The sequence below is a fragment of the Cyprinus carpio genome, chromosome B7 (genome assembly GCF_018340385.1).
Source record: "Cyprinus carpio isolate SPL01 chromosome B7, ASM1834038v1, whole genome shotgun sequence".
Classification (NCBI taxonomy): Eukaryota; Metazoa; Chordata; class Actinopteri; order Cypriniformes; family Cyprinidae; genus Cyprinus; species Cyprinus carpio.
Window position 1 is genome coordinate 18849420 of NC_056603.1, and position 18337 is coordinate 18867756.

Sequence of the window (18337 nt, forward strand, 5' to 3'; positions counted from 1 at the left end):
ACTTTTTGCCCCATCCCAGCCAAAATCCCACACTACAGGTTACCTTTGGTTAATTGTGCAAAGAAATTGACACAACAGTAACAGTTTAGTAAAGTAAAACAATATAGTCATAGTAAAAAAAAAAAAAAAAAAAACATTTGTAAAAACGCAAACAGTTTTGACCCATGCATAACTAGCATTCACAGATGTCAAAATGGCATGGAGTTAAAATAATGGCATGGAAATTAAGGAGTCTACAGCCTTGACACGCTGTGCTTTTGCTTTTTGTAGCTCTTGCAATTCCAATGATCTAAAATCAAACCCCTTCCCAAATGTCATCTATTACACCAAACACCAAATTGAACAGCACCATCCAAAAATATATATATATATGTATATATATACGGATACGACTGAAACAGCCTGCTGAGTTTGAGAAACACTTTTGTTGCTTTTATTTCATCATCTAAAAAACTGTGCTTTTTCTCTGCAGTGTCAAAGACCAAAGTCCTCTTTAATCTCTCAAAAACGTGACTTCTACGATGGACGAGTAACACATCATGAGGTATAAACAAATTCAGTTTGTTGTGCTGTTAAATTTCATTGTACAGCTCTCTCAGTGCAATCAGAAAAAAGACAGTGGAAACCAGTTGATTGGTTGGAATTCTCTACAGTAGTATTTCTTATTTATTGATTAATGAGGTTCGGATTCTGGATTCTGGTTTCCGTGTTTAATTATTAAGTCTTCTGTATTCTTTATGTTGCAAAGGCTCAGAATAATGGGGTGAAAAACTCGATTTCACGATATTACACATGATTGCACTTGAAATAAAGTTACTCTGTTTTAATACATACAACGTTTGCAGTCGTCCAATTTGGATATGTAATATCTCCTTTGTATAATTGACTCATTTAAATTCTTATTTAAATGTAGGATTTGATCATTTAAATTTGTGCAAACACACAACTTTTTTTTTTTTTTTTACATGTTAATTGATCCTCTATTTTTTTTTTTGAACTCACAGACACTACAAAATCTATAGTGTGGGTATGTATTTTTTTATCCTGTCCTGTATGTACAGTGGCTCCAAAAAGTATCTGGATGCTTAGGCTGTGCTTAAAATGTAGAAATGTCATTGCATTAGATTAGATAACAAAAATGCTATTTTTTTAAAGCGAAACATTTTACGAAAACAGGTTTGTTATATTAGATTATATAATGATTTATCACATATATATATATATTATTTATATATTTACATATATAGCTACACACATAGATTTTTTGATTTCAAAATAAGGGCACTTCATACACCCACTAAAGAAAAGCACAGAAAGACAAATTGCAGATGCGTTGCAGATTGCACTTGCATTTTGTTATTTAATGCAATGGAATTTATACATTTCCAGTTGTGATCTGTGTCTGAATGTATCCATCCAAATACTTTTTTGCTCCACTGAATGTTTATGTATAGCTCTGTGCATTGTGTGTGTATGTGTGTGTGATAGCATGTGAGGTCTAGGAGTAATCCCCACCCTGCCGGTATCCGTAACCCCCTTCCTCCACACCTTCCTGTACATACTCCTCTCGTTTATCCCATCCTTCTGCCCATCCACCGTTCAACTGTGTAGTGGCACCGTAGGTTTTGGCTGGACCTCCCAGGGCACCGTAACTCTGGGTGATGTCCCCCGTTTCCTCAGCCAGCTCATCTTCATCAATGAAGCCACACTTTTCTTCACTGGTCTGTTCTGGATCTGCCCATGGCTGCTTCTCCCCCGAGGCGAAGATGCCATAGAAGATTACACCACCATAATGCACCAGGGAAGCGATAAGAAACACATACTGCCACTCTTCTCGGGTCTGAAAGGAAGAAAGAGTTGTCAGGAATTCACTGACATAAAGGAACTCCAGGGAGCTGCAAGAATAGCACATGAAATAAACATACGCTTAATGCTGATAAATCTGAGCACTTTTAGCAATGAATAACAAGTAGGAAGAGATATCTGAAAATCTGTTACATGAAATCTTTTAAAATCACATATATATATATTTCAGGTATAATAATATATCAGGTTTGGAACAACAAACAAAATCAAAATAACAAATCTGCTGTGATTCTTAAACCACGAAAGTGTCACAACTCCACCTTCTAATCCACCATGGGGCAACATCTTTCATTCAAGTTAAAGGGATAGTTCACCCAAAAATGAAAATTATGTCATTAATGACTCACCCTCATGTCGTTCCAAACCCGTGAGACCTCCGTTCATCTTCGGAACACAGTTTAAGATATTTTAGATTTAGTCCGAGAGCTTTCTGTCCCTCCATTGAAAATGTATGTACGGTATACTGTCCACGTCCAGAAAGGTAATAAAAACATCTTCAAAGTAGTCCATGTGACATCAGAGGGTCCGTTAGAATTTTTTGAAGCATCGAAAATACATTTTTGGTCCAAAAAAAATATCAAACCAACTATGACTTTATTCAGCATTGACTTCTCTCCCGGGTCTGTTATGAGCGCGTTCACAACACTGCAGTTTAGTGATATCTGGTTCGCGAACGAATCACTCGATGTAACCGGATCTTCTTGAACCAGTTCACCAAATCGAACTGAATCGTTTGAAACGGTTCGCGTCAACAATAAGCATTAATCCACAAATGACTTAAGCTGTTAACTTTTTAACATGGCTGACACTCCCTCTGAGTTCAAATAAACCAATATCCCGGAGTAATCCATTTACTCAAACAGTACACTGACTGAACCGAGCCAGATAACGAACGAAACATTGACTCAATTTATTCAATTTATTTTATTTTATTCAATTTATTTTATTTTATTCAATTTACTGTGTTCCGAAGATGAACGGAGGTCTCAGGGGTTTGGAACGACATGAGGGTGAGTCATTAATGACATAATTTTCATTTTTGGGTGAACTATCCCTTTAAGATCCATCTAGTCCAAACATATATTACTGAACATCTAGAATGCAAAGGAAAATCCTGAAAATCCAAGGTGTCTTACCTTGTGTTTGGTCATGGCTCCCACAATAAGAGGGCACACCATTCCTGACAGAGTTCCCACTCCATTAGAGATTCCCATGAGGATACTGGCATAGCGAGGAGCGATGTCTAAATGATTGACATTGAAACCTGAGGGGCAATAAGGGTATACATTACATTAACATCAGACAGAATTGAAAGAACTTTGTAAAAGATTACACTTTTTGGCACACATCTAATAAAAGGTCTAACAGCTGAAAATGCATATTAGAGCAAAGACCAAGCCCTGAGATCAAAAAAACAAAACAAAAAACCTGCCTGTAGACCTCATAGACAGGATTGCATCAAACCACACATCTGGGGAAGAGTTCAGAAAAAATTCTGCTGCATTGAAGGGTCACAGAAGCATGTAGCCTCCGTTATCCATAATGGAAGATGTTTGGAACAACCAGGACTCTTCCTAGAGCTGGCCTCCAGGCCAAACTGAGCAACTGATGGAGGAGGGCTTTGGTTAGACTGGTGACCAAGAAGCTCCATGATCATATGTGGAGATAGGAGAAATCTACAGAAGGACAAACATCACTGCAACACTCCACTGATCTGTGCTTTATGCCGGTGTGGCCAAACTCAATCCTCTCCTCAGCGAAGACACAAGAAAACACACTTGGAATTTGCAAAAAAACATCTAAAGGACCCTCAGATTGTGAGAAACCAGATTCTCTGGTCTGATGAACCTCAATTTTAAGCATCATGTTTTAAGGAAACCAGGCACTGCTCATCATCTGCACAGTAGCATCCCAAAAGTAAAGTGTGCTGGTAGCAGCCTCATGCTGTGGGGCTGTTTTTCATCAGCAGGGACTGAGGGACTCATCAGAGTAGAAGAAAAGTTCTACACAGCAAAATATAGTGATAGTCTTAATGAAAACCCAGTCCAAAGCATTCTGAAACTCAGACTGGGCAGAAGGTTCACCTTTCAGCAGGACAACGACCCTAAGCACACAGCAAGAGTGGATTATAGACAACTCTGTGAATCCTTGAGTGGTCCAGCTAAATATTTCTGGAGAAACCTGAAAATGTGCGTCTGCCCCCATCCAACCTGACAGAGCTTGAGAGGAGAAGAGATGAGGAGAAGAATGGCAGATAATTGCCAAATGCTGATGAGCAAAGCTTGTCCCATCAAACCCAAAAATACTTGAGACTATAAAGGTGTTTCAGCTAAGTACTGAGTTAGGGGTTTGAATACTTATGCAATGTAATTATTTCCTTTTTCCTTTTTTATAATTTACAAAGTTGTGACAGTTCTGTTTTTGCTTTGCTATTATGGTGTATGGAGCATAGATTGATGTGGGGAAAAAAGTAATTTAAAGCAGTTTAACATAAGGCAGCAACAAATTGTGAAATTAAATGTCTATGTTGAAGTACTAAAATAACAACTGAATAAATTTAAAATAAATTGAATAAACCAAAACTACAAACTAAATCTTAATAAAAAGTACAACAAAAATAAAATAAAAAAGAAAACTAATAAAAATGACAAAAATAACCCTAAACCAAATAAAAAAATCTTAAAGTAAAATATAAACAAAATCTCATTTAAAATATTAACAAAAACTATAATAGTACATCAATGATACTTAAATAACACTGCAACAAACAACATTACAGAATGACATTTTCAAATCACCACATTCCTCTTTTTGGTTCAAGAGTGCACATTTTTCAGTATCTCTAACATGATGCTGGAGATCCAGACTATAAATAGAAAGAGAAGCCATCTTGTAGAGCGGAGGAGTCTCTAGCCCCTCCCTTACTGAGTGCTCTGTCTAGATGTGCTGCCTGTGAGGCTGCTCTCAGGGGACAGTGTGTATGAATTATTTAAAAAGTCCAGCAGAATGACTTATTCCTTCAAAGCTGCAGCACAGGAAGAGCGTTTTTGAGTGATAAAAGGAGAACATGGTATTTTGTCAGAAATAAGCCATCATTTGCAGTGTTCTCTGGCTGTGGATGGTTGCTTTTTATATTACTGCTTTTTCTTGTCATTGTCTTGTCAAAATATGAAATCAGTTTCCCCAAAGACTTGCCTGATATTGCAAATCCACTGAAACCGACAGCCAACACAAGAAACGAAATGGCTACTCCTTTACTATGTGAGTAACCAACCACCAGCAACAGAGTGGCCTCCATCCCAAAGCCTGTGAAAGATAAACACAAGTGGATAGTCAACAAACTAAGCTAAAATGGACAATTATATGATTATTATTATGACTATTAATATTTAGGTTGAATAAAAATTATATTTATTCTCATTCATTTCTTTAACGATCCTCGCTTGCATGGATTTGACCAGAATTCAGTCATATGAGCTATTATCATTCCGTTTGTGTTCTTGCAGTAGGTTGCCCTCACCTCCGCAGTTCATGATCTTCCGAACTGTGGTAGTAGACAGGATGTTTTTGCTACGGAGGAAATCGGCTATCTGTCCCCCAATGGGTACGATAATGGTCATCACCAGATGGGGCAGGGCTGACAGCATGCCAACCTGAATAAGACAGCAGCCATCAGGCTCAGAAGCATCTTACTGAAAACACACTGCAGAATGAATGCATTAGCCATTGCCCAATGTTAGTTGATATTGTGGCATTTTTAGGATGTGGTTGAACCACAGAAAAGAGAAAAAAAGATCCAATTTCAAATCTAAAATAAAATATTTGACTTAATTACAATAAATCTGATAAATTTCTTCCAAAAAAATCAATCAAACTGACATGCAACATTCACTATTAGTGTGTTAATACTGTAACTAGATGTAAAGACATGACTGAAGGTTTAACTGTAGGAAGTGAGAAAACAAGAGCAAAATGAGATGCGAGCATCACCAATAAGTGATTAATGAATTATTCATTATGAACTATTCACAATGAATAATGCATCAACCTATTTCAGACCTTAGGGAACGACAAAGGTCACCCATTTACTGCTGCACACTGGAATTATAGACAAAAATCATATGCAACTCAGACACCAAGGCTAGCCATTTTGACCCAAATAAAGCTTGACTGCTGATTCAGTAATTGTTCATTTTTAATAATTTTCCAATTTGTATAAAACCAATACCAATTTAAATGCATGCAATATGAAAGGTAAACTGAAATTACCTTGCTAATCTCAAAGCCAAACACCTCCTCGAAGTATGCAGGCTGGCTGATGAGCAGCAAGTAGAAGGTCCAACTCCTGCAGAAGTTGGCCACAATGATTGCATAGACAGGCATGGATGTGAAAAACTGCCTCCAAGGTGTCTTGAATTTCTGTAAGAGAAAGGAGTATTGCAACACGTGGACAATAATACCCATCCTGTTAATGATTTTAGCATTTATGTCTTGATTCTGCATGAATGAGTGCAGGGCATTTACACCAAAGAAGACCAAAGACCAGAGAAATGCACACTGAGACAAAATGGCTAACTAATTTTATCAAATTATAACATAAATATAAAAAAAGACCTTTCTGATATGCCTTTGTTGGTATATATATATATGTCCTCATATAACACCATGGCAACAAAATCACCCTTTAGTGACTTGTAGTGACACTGCAAATATTGTCCTTTACCTCAAAGTTATGGCAAATATTTACAAAATAAGTATATACATAAAAGTGTGATCACCAAAGAAATATGCCTTTTATCTTTTCATTTTTCAAGGCATCCTGACAAAATTTGTTCTGTGCTTTCATTTACCCTCTATAAAACCACAAATTACTGAAATTAAGCTTTACACTTTTGAACTACAGTAATGTCTTGTTGTTCACGTGAGAGAATGAGGGGCTTGTCTCAGCTCTTAATCTTAAAGTCAATATGAAATGAAAATTCACCCTATGTATTTTCTAAATGAATACTATATATCTTATTGTGAACAGTTCTTCTGTGCATGTTTCATTTTTATTTATTTTTTTTTTTTACTTTGTAATGTATAATCAAAATGCCATAACTGGACCTTCTGTTAAATTGAAAGTGATTGTCTTTTGTGATAATTTAGGGACTTATTAGATGATTTAGTGTGTTTTTATTGATAGCTTTTGTTTGTATGAATCACTTTTGAAAGTAAAGCCAACAACAGCTGCACAGAACCAAGTCCCAAGTCTTTTTTGATAATCTGTTACACTTAGATGTACATCAAAATACAGAATAAAATATCTGTTGCTTCTTCCATTTCATTGTGACTTTAAGAATGGTAAAAATTTGAAAACAAAAATTCTCCTATTTTTTGTGTCAATTATGAGTCTGATGTCAAGAGAAATGCACTCTTAGTACATCGAACAATTTGCTCTGAACTCTTAACCTGGACAACCTTCCAAGCTACAATCATAGTATAAGTGAAATAGATTTGTGTCAATAAGCAACAAATGGGCATTCGAATTACAGATAATCATAGAGTGGTCCTTAATTATAGGTTTGCATGAGAGGGGATGTTATGCCATTAGTCAAAACATCTCTTAAAAGAGTACTTGGATCCTACACTCAAGCCTTTTCCTCTGTGCTGTCCAACCCCATTATATTCCTGAAAATATACATTTCCAGCCAAAAGAGTGGAGCAAGATTATGTTTGTGGTCACTTACTTCTGCAGGACCTAGCAGCTTAGCGCTCTCGCCGATACTCTCCTCAATGTAGCAGCGTTCTTCGGCCGTGATGGTAGGATGTTCAGCTGGGCTTTCATATGACACTAAGATCCAGAACATATACCAGAAAATCCCAAAACAGCCTAAAGGGAAACAAACAATTCTTAGACATTGGTCTTAAAAAAAACTTCATAAAAGAAGCGCACAGGAAGATGGGCTAACTGAAAACTCTTCATACAACTAAATGGATTACAATTCATTGCTTTCCAGACAGGAAGTGCCAATTCTTGGCACAGTGTCAAGCAGATTCAGTGTCAGCACAGAGGATGGACACATGGCAGCATCAGAGGAAAAATCAATACCCAGCATCAGTGAGTTACTAAAATACACTCATCAAGACCGTTAAGCACACTCATGCAATGACGGTTTGCACCATAACCATGGCTCATACAGTACACACAAAAAACACTCTTACCATAGACATAGAAAACCGATGACCAGCCTGTGTACTGCACCAAGATCCCAGCTAAAGGCATGGCAATGACAGCTCCAGCATAGGAACCTACAAAAGAGGAGAGGAGAAGTTTAAATTGAAGAAAAGGCAACTGAGATGGATAGATTATAAAAGACTTTTCTGAAATAAATTGTCTTTAAAAAATAAAAAAGGAGCTTTCTGAATGCCTTAAAACCAGTTCCAGAATATGCATTAAAACAACACAAGAAAATCCAGTTCATGCATAAATAATGTTTCCTAGAATTCTTGCGGATAAACAACAAATGTATCTTTCAATTTTAACATGCACACAATAAGGTGGCTATAAGGTAGCAACAAAACAAATATAAGGGCATTGGTTTTCTTTATTATTCAGTAATCTACTAATTTGCTTTAAAGAGAACAAAGATTACCACAGAAGGAGGTTGTGGCCAGACGGCTTCTTTCCAGCGGAGGAGCCCACTTACTCCAGATCCCATGACAGGCTGGGTAGGTCACACCCTAGAAAAACAATACACATCCGTTCTATATCACAAAGAAATGTGAGAGTTTTTCAAATCATAATAAAATCTTAAGCAGTAGTCATCACATGAATTAATTTAAATGCAAATTAATATTTACAAAAAAAGAATAGATTAATATACATTGTTGGTGTGATGGAAGTGGATCTACTATAGTTGTCTATTTCACACACATATAAGGGCCTTTACAGATCAATACAGCTGTACTAAAGACAAAGCCAGGGTTATTACTCTCTCAAAAATATCCTCAGGCTATAAGTGATTGATACAAGGCATTGGGCTTTTCCCAGGAATAATTCCCACAAATGTTTTTCTTTTCTTTCTTTCTTTCTTTCTTTTAGAACTTATCTACCAAAGGCTAGTGTCCAAATGTTAGATAGGAACCTTAGAGAGTTACGGTATTAGATCGTTATTAGCACACAAGCATTTACACATGACAGAAAGTCGCACTTTCCTACCTCTACAAGCCCTTGTAATATCCTGACGAATATGACGCAGCCGTAGTGAGCACGTGCAGCTGAGGGGATGAACATGTTCAGTATGGATGTGAGGAGAATGGCTGCGCCAAAAACCCTAAATAACGGACGGAAACATGGTTGAATTATACACACATTAGGTTATAGAATAAAAAAAAAAAAAAATGTAATTTGCGTGAAAATGTAAGTTGTATGTAATTATTTCCCGAGTTTAAAACCCGAGTTTCAGCTATGTGTTATTTTAGTTTCCGCAATAACATTTTAGTTAGACATGTTCTTTATCGCTGAGAGAAAAAAAATCAATAATTCCTTCACTCTCTCTCACACACACACACACACAATTAGGCTACTACCAAAATTTAACGTACAGTTCAAATAGTTTCTGTTCTTAAGAAAAAACACCAGCATGGTCTTTGTCCAATTTTCCTCCCGTCTTGTAGAGCTGGAGACCCCTCACCTCTCTCCCACCGGCCCTCACTAATCGGATTGAGGGAGTTTTCCAGCACGAGACTCGCTGATTCTATTAGATCTCAATCACGCCGACCAATAGCCCAAATATGAGATATACTGAGAACTGTTGAATAATTTCAGCAATGACAATTAAGTCAAATAATCGACGTAGCCTACAGAGTTAACAGAACTATAGCCTACAATTGCACAGCATTTTAGTTTCTTGATAACGTTCATTTATTGTTGGCCAGCCGTCAAAAAAAGATGTTTTAGTGAGCACAAATTGTGTAAACATATTTCTAGCTACCGACATGGCAGTTATATTTTTTGATAAATTGTTGCGTGATATATGAGGTCGGCCAAACCCTCTGGCAACATGTCCGGGGCTGGTTGCCATGCCCCCCTCATTGAGCAGATTAGACACGCTTCCCCCGGGATCTCATTAACAGGTGGAGAATGCCCCACAGACCCACTCCCACAGTCTAATCCTACAAACTCACACGACGGGTCAGCGTTCACTTTGCCACTCACACAACACTGGAAACACAAGCAGGCTGATCAACCATAGCAATGATCTCTCTCTCTCTCTCTCTCTCTCTCTCTCTCTCTCTGCCTGTCTGCAGTGCTGATTTATTTGATTTCCTTTCCCCTTGAACGCCTGAATGAAAATAGTATTCCTAAGGTTTATATTTTATTATATTATATTAGAATAATAAAATCGCAACAGTGATGTCTCATATGCCTTCTTTACAACTGATCATTGCCTTCAAATAAGAACGTGAGAAGCACGATTTGGACGTTTCCAAATCTCCAAAAGATCTTTCTAAAGATCTTTCTTTTTTTCTGACAAAATAAACTCAGTATAAACTGTAATAATGATAACTTTATTTATGCATATTTTTTATTTATGTATATATGTGTTTTTAGTATATTATTTAGGGACCAAATAAATAAGATTGGGTTGAACGTTTGCTAAATTAGCGCCTCCCGTCCCATCACCCCCTTTTTCTTCCAATGACGGGTACAGGTCTATCCGCCGCTATGAAAAATCATCCCTTGTATAATACGGCATGGTTCTTACTGTGTAGAGCTCAAACCAAATATTTGCAGCTTCGCAGCTCGACATTACACAACTACGAAATCGCCGTGACTATCACTGTAATCATCCGCTATATGATTTTTAATTATTTCAAATATTTATATAAGGCTTCTTCCTTAAATCTTCTTGTACATTAAATAATACATTCAACGAAACTAAAATAACATTTATATTAGCCTATAATTGATTAAACTAAATATTATTATAGAATATATCTCATTTGTATTTTTAAAAATAATTTACTTAATGTTCTTTCGTTAACATTAGGTAGTCTAGGCAATATTATCTATAAGGCATTTTCTATTTCTATTCTATTGGGAAATTCTAAGGCGATATTTATTGTTGCATTATGAGCTAACAACAATTATCATTTTATCATCATCATCTGAATAAATAAATAAATTCCTAGGGCTTTACCTGTTTGCCGCCAATCTAGAAGAAATGTATCCCCCGGGAATTTGCGTCACAATATAACCCCAGAAAAACGAGCCATGAATCATTCCAACTGTTTCCGGGTCCCAGCTGAATTTTGCCTTCTAATGGAGAGAAACAGAAAATATCATGTTGCTAATCCAATTTGTAAAAGGATAGGGACAATTGAAAATGTGAATGCACACGTCTCCATAGACCTAAGGTTAATATATAATATTGGCTATAATAATATAAATTCGATATTTGAGGGAAAAACTGTAACTTTGGTTTTTCAGATATTGATTATTGTGCTCAAAAAAAAAAAAAAAAAAAAAAAAAAAAAAATTAAATGACAAGCGCGCAGGATTACTTTCCAGCTGAAGAGTTAATCAATTTGAGGCCGATGACATTCAAGTGACCAAGGTCAATTTTTTTGCATGGTTAGCCTACTTGTTTTCAATATTTTGCAAGCTAGCAGTGGCATCCACTAAGCCTCTTTCAAACAAACACAAGTAAGAGTGTTTTTAAATTCTGCCCTTTTTTTAAATTTTCCATAAATTGTTACAGTTTCCAGACGAAGTGTAGACAGTGTGTGTGTGTGTGTGTGTGTGTGTGTGTGTGTGTGTGTGTGTGTGTGTGTGTGTGTGCACGCTCGTGAGGGGTGTGTCACGAAGCTGACGCGAACGTATAAAATCCAAGCGTGCCACGCGCACAAACCTCTTTGATGATGATCTTCCCGTTCAGGTGAATGGTGCTGTTGTTCACCATGCTCACTATGGCCACGCCTAAGTTGCACCGAATACCGAAGGAGATGCAGAACCCGAGGCCGCTCATTATGGCGATGATGTAGCGGCGAGGAAGTCCAAAGCACGTGCAGTCGCACAAAGGTGGCTTTTTCTCGTTGGTCTGAGCAGGCCGTCCATGCTCGGTCAGTTCGATGTTCTCGCCAGGTTTTTGTCGCTTTTCTATCACTCTGCATCAGTCAGAAGAGAACCGTCAGACTACTTGTAGGACACTTACAGCATAACGAGTATAGTACAGAAGAATCAATTAACAGGAATCTCATCCACCTTTATTAGGCTACTTAAGACAATACTAGTTAGTACAATACCAGTACAATACTCATATAACTCCATTTACATTCCCCACTAGTAGCCTGCTCTAATTTGCACGGACAGATTTAGACAATGGTTATTAAAATGGCTTACAGAAATATTTTTTTCTACACAGGGATTTTTATGTAAACTCCACATAGGCTTCGTGTGCTGCTGTAAAGCGCACTGTACCGCATTGCAGCATTCCCTTCACCTTCACCTTATTTACATTCACACAGGCTTAAGGTCCACTGATATTCACGAACTTCACTAACACTTCACTAATATCATTCGGCTATACCAGAGCCATGAGCAGAGTGATTTGCGTACAGTTATATGCTAGAAAATCAAAATACGGCCTAAAGGGAAAGACAAATTCTGTGTGGAGACAAATTCTATGTGCAACAAAATGTAGTTTATATATGTATTTGTTACAAAAAATAATAAATTTCATTTCAAGGATTTGATTTTTATTAACAAGTGTGACGGGAGTAAAATGCTTTTTATTTTGTGATCTTTTGTATATGTAAAATGGACAAAACGCACATTAATTGCATTATAATTGTCAATATAGTTTTTTTAATCTCAGAAGACAAATAAGAGACAATGTCCCAATATTTTGGAAAATACTCAGAGACTACAAAATGTCTGTAAGCAAACGAAAAAATGAAAAGAGTTGTACTCGGGGGGAAAAGGGTATTTCAATTTCGAAAGAACAATTCGTTCAGGTTGGCGAGGCGGTGGATTTTTTACTATATATATATATATATATATATATATATATATATATATATATATAATATATATATATATATATATATATATATATATATATATATATATATATTTAATATATATATATATATATATATATATATAAATTAACGAGACACAAAAAATGACTCCATATAAAAGAGCATCAAATCAATGTGAAATAATGATGTTCAACCCGATTTTTTTCATGTGATTTCAATCATGCTCTTTCTTGCAGGTATTGTGGGAATACGCGAATGGTCTCTAAAAAATCATCTGCACTCAGGGGAATCCTCTAACTGAAAGATTACTATTCAATCGTAAACGCATTTTAGTCGTCGGATTACAATGACAACCTTCAAAGATAGTAAAACTCGCACGCTTCCATCCCCTCCTCCCAAGATTATGCAGAATTACATAATTTTCTTCACGTCTCCATGAGGCGTGACGCCAAAACCGACTGGGGAAACTCGTTACTGAATAGACTAAACGAGCTGCATATTTATGTTTTTTTCTGTTCTGTTATAGCAATAGTTAGCGTATTTATATATCTAGCCACAACATACGCCAAATTTTTTATTTTTTAGTGCATTATTCAATTTTATGATGTTAAAATATCCTACTTGTACAAGTGTCCCAGTGTCTTCCCCGCTAGTTTCTTCAGTCCCTCTTTGCTGGGCACAAAACCAGGCTCCCTCGGAGTCTCCATGTCCAAATATGACGATCCCTCGGTTTTTTCCCCCGGTAATGTTAAAGTACCATGTCACAGTGTGAGATGACAGAGCATACCGGACCGATACCCAGCGGATCAATGATTCAGTAAGACAGATGAGGAAAATTCACGACGGTGTTCACAGAGCGAAGAAAATAATAATAATAATAATAATAATAATAATAATAATAATAATAATAATAATAATAATAAATAAAAATAAAAATTCCGCCTACACAAGAGAGATATCAAAAGTGGTCTGTCTCTGTCTACTCATAGTTATAAACTCATAACCTGCCCCGCGCGCAATAAGAGCACGCGATGCCATCTCAGATTTGAGTCAACGAAGTAATGTTCGCTTCAAATCGACGGAGTTAAAAAAAAAAAAAAAAAACGGATTTAAAAAAAGATGGTTAATTAAGAGCAAAAAATGAAAAGCACTGTCACTTCTTCGATGCAGAGTGCCAGTGAAGTAGCTTTAGGAGAAATGTGCAAGGCGTTCAGCACCAAGGTCAGCGACAGTCTCGCCGCGACTCCCAGCGCCGGATCACTCCCTCAGAACCGCTGTTTTGGGAGGGGTTATAGAGGGCGGAAAATCTTCACATTCCATTCACATTTTCTCTGGTTATGTCCTCAGATGATGTGAATTATGTTCCACGTGCGGCAAATGACAGTCTTTCGGTGCGTATATGAAGGGCACGTGACCTGACATTCGAAGTTTCTACATTTGTGCTTTTATGCCTAATGGTTGTTATCCATCAGAGGCCGTCAAGCAAGCCTCCTGGGGACGGTGCTATGGAAACCGAACGAGGGGTGTTTCCCCGAGTGCTAGTGTGAAGGAAAGCGTATTAATAATTCATACATACCTCGCAGTCCTCCTCCCTCTTTTCTGTCCTTCACAGCAAAAATAAATAAAAACTGCTACTGAATGTACACGTACGTCGAATCCGAAGATAATACAGTCAAGATGCAAGCTAATTTGTATTCAAGTCATTTTATTCAAGTGTTGATAAGATAATTTTATATTATCGTATTTATTATTTGAACATCCTGCTAAACATCCTCACGGACCAGTTTATAGGAGAGTAACTCTGCGCAGTTGCGAAGCTTTGCATATTAAAAGCTTCACACAACAGGTAGAGTGAGAGCGCCATCTTGTGTTCATTTACAGTATTTGCAGAGGACGCCCAACAAGTGCTAAACACGTGTAGTATACTTAAACCACTTTATTTTGGCACGTTCTCGCTTTTATAAGATTGATTCATGATTATTCATAAACTTACTTTTTTCACACGGTTTCATGCAACTCATTCTGTAAACATTTGTAGACTAAATAATTAAGACGATACATAATATACACATACATAATGACAGCAATTAAGGCAAATGCATGTGTGACATGTTCTCATCTGAACACAAATATATCCTAAACTAAGTGAATAAATAATAGAAATGATAATAGTAAATAATATTTTATCATGAATAGACTGTAATATTTCACTTAGGGTATATTATGCATTCTGTTTTGGATAAAACTTTGTATACAAGTATAGCAACACAATATTCAGAAAATTTCTGTAAACTGTATTTGTATCCATAAAAGACTGATGAATAACAGCAAAAGTCACATGACAGGCTAAAAATACATATGTAAAGAATATATAACATTTGTGAAATGAAATGAACAGGTATGGTTCACAAAATGAGTAGTTAAATTGATAAGACACCTTAAAAAGAGACATAATATCCATGTTTGCTTGTTTTCAAACAGGTGGAGTCCCTATGGAAGAAGATTGGCGCTGAGTTCATAGTGTTCATCAACAGTGCTACGGAAAGTAATAACCAAACATCAGAAATGTTGATGGGGCAGCTCAAAATGTTTGTACCAAATCTCTTTGCTCCAGGTTAGTAATACAGCAGAGGACACTTGATTCCTTCTATTCACTTGTTTAGAAAACCGTGATGTTGTTATTTTTCCTTTTGCATGTATACACCATTACAGATCATTTCTTGGCCTTGACATGTATGGGAATCTCTGAAAGTCTGTTTCACTGAATTAATTTGTCCCAGCAGTACTGTAATATCAAATGAAGTTATCAGGGTGAATATCGAAGTCCCCAGAAATTAGTTACAGAGAAACGGCATGATGAAAAAGACTAGTGTTCTCCTAGTCTCGATTACAGATGGGTGCTAAAGTTCATTTAGCAAACCTTGACAGACTCTTGCAGAACAATGTGATGAATAAAGGCTTGAGTTTCTGATTTTTGAAGGATCAGAAAACATATAGCTTAATCTGGTCAAATCAATCCTTCCAACCAACCAGATAATAAATCAGTTATATGATAACTCTGTAGCAATAAATACATCCTTGAAGAAAACCAACAATAACAAAGAAAAAAAAAAAAAAAACATTTTAATTTGACAGAACAAAATGTGTGGGTGGCAAGGTACAGCATTAATTAAAATAATAATAAAATATAAATATTATGTGAAACAAGATGATGTAAGCACTACAGGAATGATGATATTGTCTGATAGCTATTCAGCTATCAGTGTGTTTCATAAGAGAAAATATCCACTGGACAACAACATATATGAACTGTTAAACTGCACATGCCCACAAAAAATGTCGAAAAAAAAAAAAGACAACACACTGTCTACATGTACCTCTTTCACAGTCAGACATACAGGGAAAACACATGCAGATTACTACTTCAAAAAAATATAGTCGCAACAAGCTGGACGGACATAAATTCTTATTGCCTTCTAAACATGTTCATTCTTTTAATGGTCATAAATGATTATTCATAAGTTGAATTCACAGCAGCTTGCTTTAAAGGCAACCTGAGGAACAGCAGGCTGCATTCCAGAGGGTTTGCCGCTGAAATCTTGGTGATCTGTCTCCAAGCCTTTCTCCTTTGTAAAAGTGCAGTTAAGCAAGTGCACTCCAGACATTAGAGAGAAACACAAAGGAAAGCGGTAATGTTTTCCCACAAACCTCAAGCAGAAAAGAGACTGTTAGGCATGTAGGTCTTTATAAAAGTTCTGGCAGTTGTTTGGATGTGGACAGGCGGTTCTTTGCAATAAATGTATGAAGTAGGGCTGCACGATTAATTAAAATTAAATCACAAATGTGATAATTCACGATTAGGCAGAAGCAGTGATTGTCATGTGTATCTTTCAGTGAAGCACAGTTCTGTGATCAGTAGTAAATCTCCCTCCGAAAGCCAGACGGCGCTCTCGCACTGAAACTACAAATACGCCTCGCAGAAGAAACCCAGTAAATGCTTTTAGGTTGCTGAATAAACAGAAGATTTAACTGCTTTCATTAATTCAACAGTGACTAATAAACACATGACTACGACAATATATGGTTTATCTGAGTTTGTCTTATTATAATTTTTATTATAATGAAGTATATAATAATGCAATGCTAATTGACCTTAGCTTTTATCACTGCTTGGAATACTATGAAATATGTTGCTTGCCTTATTCTGTGTAAGAAGCCACATAATCTCACATAAGGATTTATTTCAAACACCCATGAAGTGGGTTTGGAGTAAAAATGTTATTAAATGTGGTAATTTCACATGCTTTCAGATGGAGCAGCATTTACTACACAGAGCCGCAGTTCACTGACAAGCTACGCAAACAGCTTTCATAATCGCAGAATGATTTCTTCAATTTCAAAATCGAGCAATTTAATCGTAGCTTGTCAGTGAACTACTGCTCTGTGTGTGTAGTAAATGCTGCTCCATCTGAAAGCACGTGATGGAGATCAACTACTAATCACAGAACCGGCTTTACTGACAAGATGCTCATGACAATAGCATTCGATTAATCGTGCAGCCCTAGTATTAAGGTTTCCCGAAGATTTGGTTCCTCCATGCTTTGCAGTGTATAGTATATGTGAGTAGTCCTGAGGGTTCAGGGATATTCAGATACATTCAGAAAGCACCTGGTGTTTACTTGGACTAGAGGGCAGCAGTGAGGCTGTTTCTGTGGACAGGCAGAAACTCTGGCTCAGCTGCATCTTGAGTTTCTCCACTTCGTAGTTGTGCAGGTATTCCTGAACCAGAAAGCGCTCGCGCTTTATACGGGCCTTTACTTCTGCCGGCACATCTGGAATCAGCCACGCCACGAAGAATTTCACCACAAATACAACATGCTGAGAAAGAAGAGGAAACAGAGGAACAGTTATCATGTGTGCACTGAACTGAGTTTTCACATCTAAATTTCTTAAACAGTAATTAAATGCATAGCAAATATTTACATTCATACAGTATGTTGTTTTCTTTTTAGACTTCAGATGCTACAAGAAATGTTCATGCCAAAGCTTTACCAAGATCATATGTAGTGTGTCTTATGGACAGAAATCCTCATATACATTTCTAATCTCCATTTCCAATTAGTGCACTGATTTTTATTCCACTGAGTTTCAAGACTGGGCCATCATGTTTTTTGAACTAACAAAAAGACCTAAGGTTCAAAAGAGCCGGTAAAATTTGAATGTTTTTGAAAGAAGTCTCTTATGCTCACCAAGCCTGCATTTATTTGGGAGAGAAAAACTATTTAAACTATTTAAAATAACTTTTTTTCTATTTGAATATTTTAAAATATCTTTTATTCCTTGTGATGTCAAAGCTGAATCTTCAGCAGCCATTATTCCAGTCCTTAAGAAATCATTCTGTTATGCTGATTTGGTACTCAGGAAATATCAAATGTTGAAAAGA

The 18337-nt window shown here is 36.6% G+C and overlaps 2 protein-coding genes across 3 annotated transcripts in view; both read right to left on the reverse strand.

Annotated features, from left to right (window-relative positions):
- Positions 1-937: 937 nt before the first annotated feature.
- Positions 938-14675, reverse strand: LOC109093052 (vesicular glutamate transporter 2.1). Its single transcript, XM_042727702.1, has 12 exons — positions 13516-14675; positions 11763-12018; positions 11052-11170; positions 9068-9182; positions 8502-8589; positions 8071-8157; positions 7596-7738; positions 6136-6285; positions 5387-5519; positions 5062-5172; positions 3003-3130; positions 938-1840 (listed from the first exon to the last, which is right to left on the reverse strand). Exons 1-12 carry the CDS (start codon positions 13599-13601, stop codon positions 1499-1501), a joined length of 1758 nt encoding a protein of 585 aa, XP_042583636.1. The 5' UTR covers positions 13602-14675; the 3' UTR covers positions 938-1498.
- A 140-nt stretch (positions 14676-14815) lies between these two features.
- The window catches only part of LOC109064374 (anoctamin-5-like), a 31259-nt gene continuing 27737 nt past the window's right edge, over positions 14816-18337 (reverse strand). For both annotated transcript variants that reach the window (XM_042727704.1, XM_042727705.1), the window contains one exon: positions 14816-17772. In XM_042727704.1, coding sequence (XP_042583638.1) covers positions 17542-17772 — 231 coding nt within the window. In that variant the 3' untranslated portion in view covers positions 14816-17541. The remainder of the gene's footprint in view (positions 17773-18337) is intronic.

Bases quoted from the DNA above. Each gene is read 5' to 3' on its own strand.
- LOC109093052 (XM_042727702.1), bottom strand. From the start codon at position 13,601: ATGGAGACTCCGAGGGAGCCTGGTTTTGTGCCCAGCAAAGAGGGACTG. The intron at 11,171-11,762 runs GTTTGTGCGCGT...TCTCTCCATTAG, and splicing joins GGAAGATCATCATCAAAGAG to AAGGCAAAATTCAGCTGGGA. The intron at 3,131-5,061 runs GCAAGTCTTTGG...ATTGCCCCTCAG, and splicing joins CAGTGGATTTGCAATATCAG to GTTTCAATGTCAATCATTTA.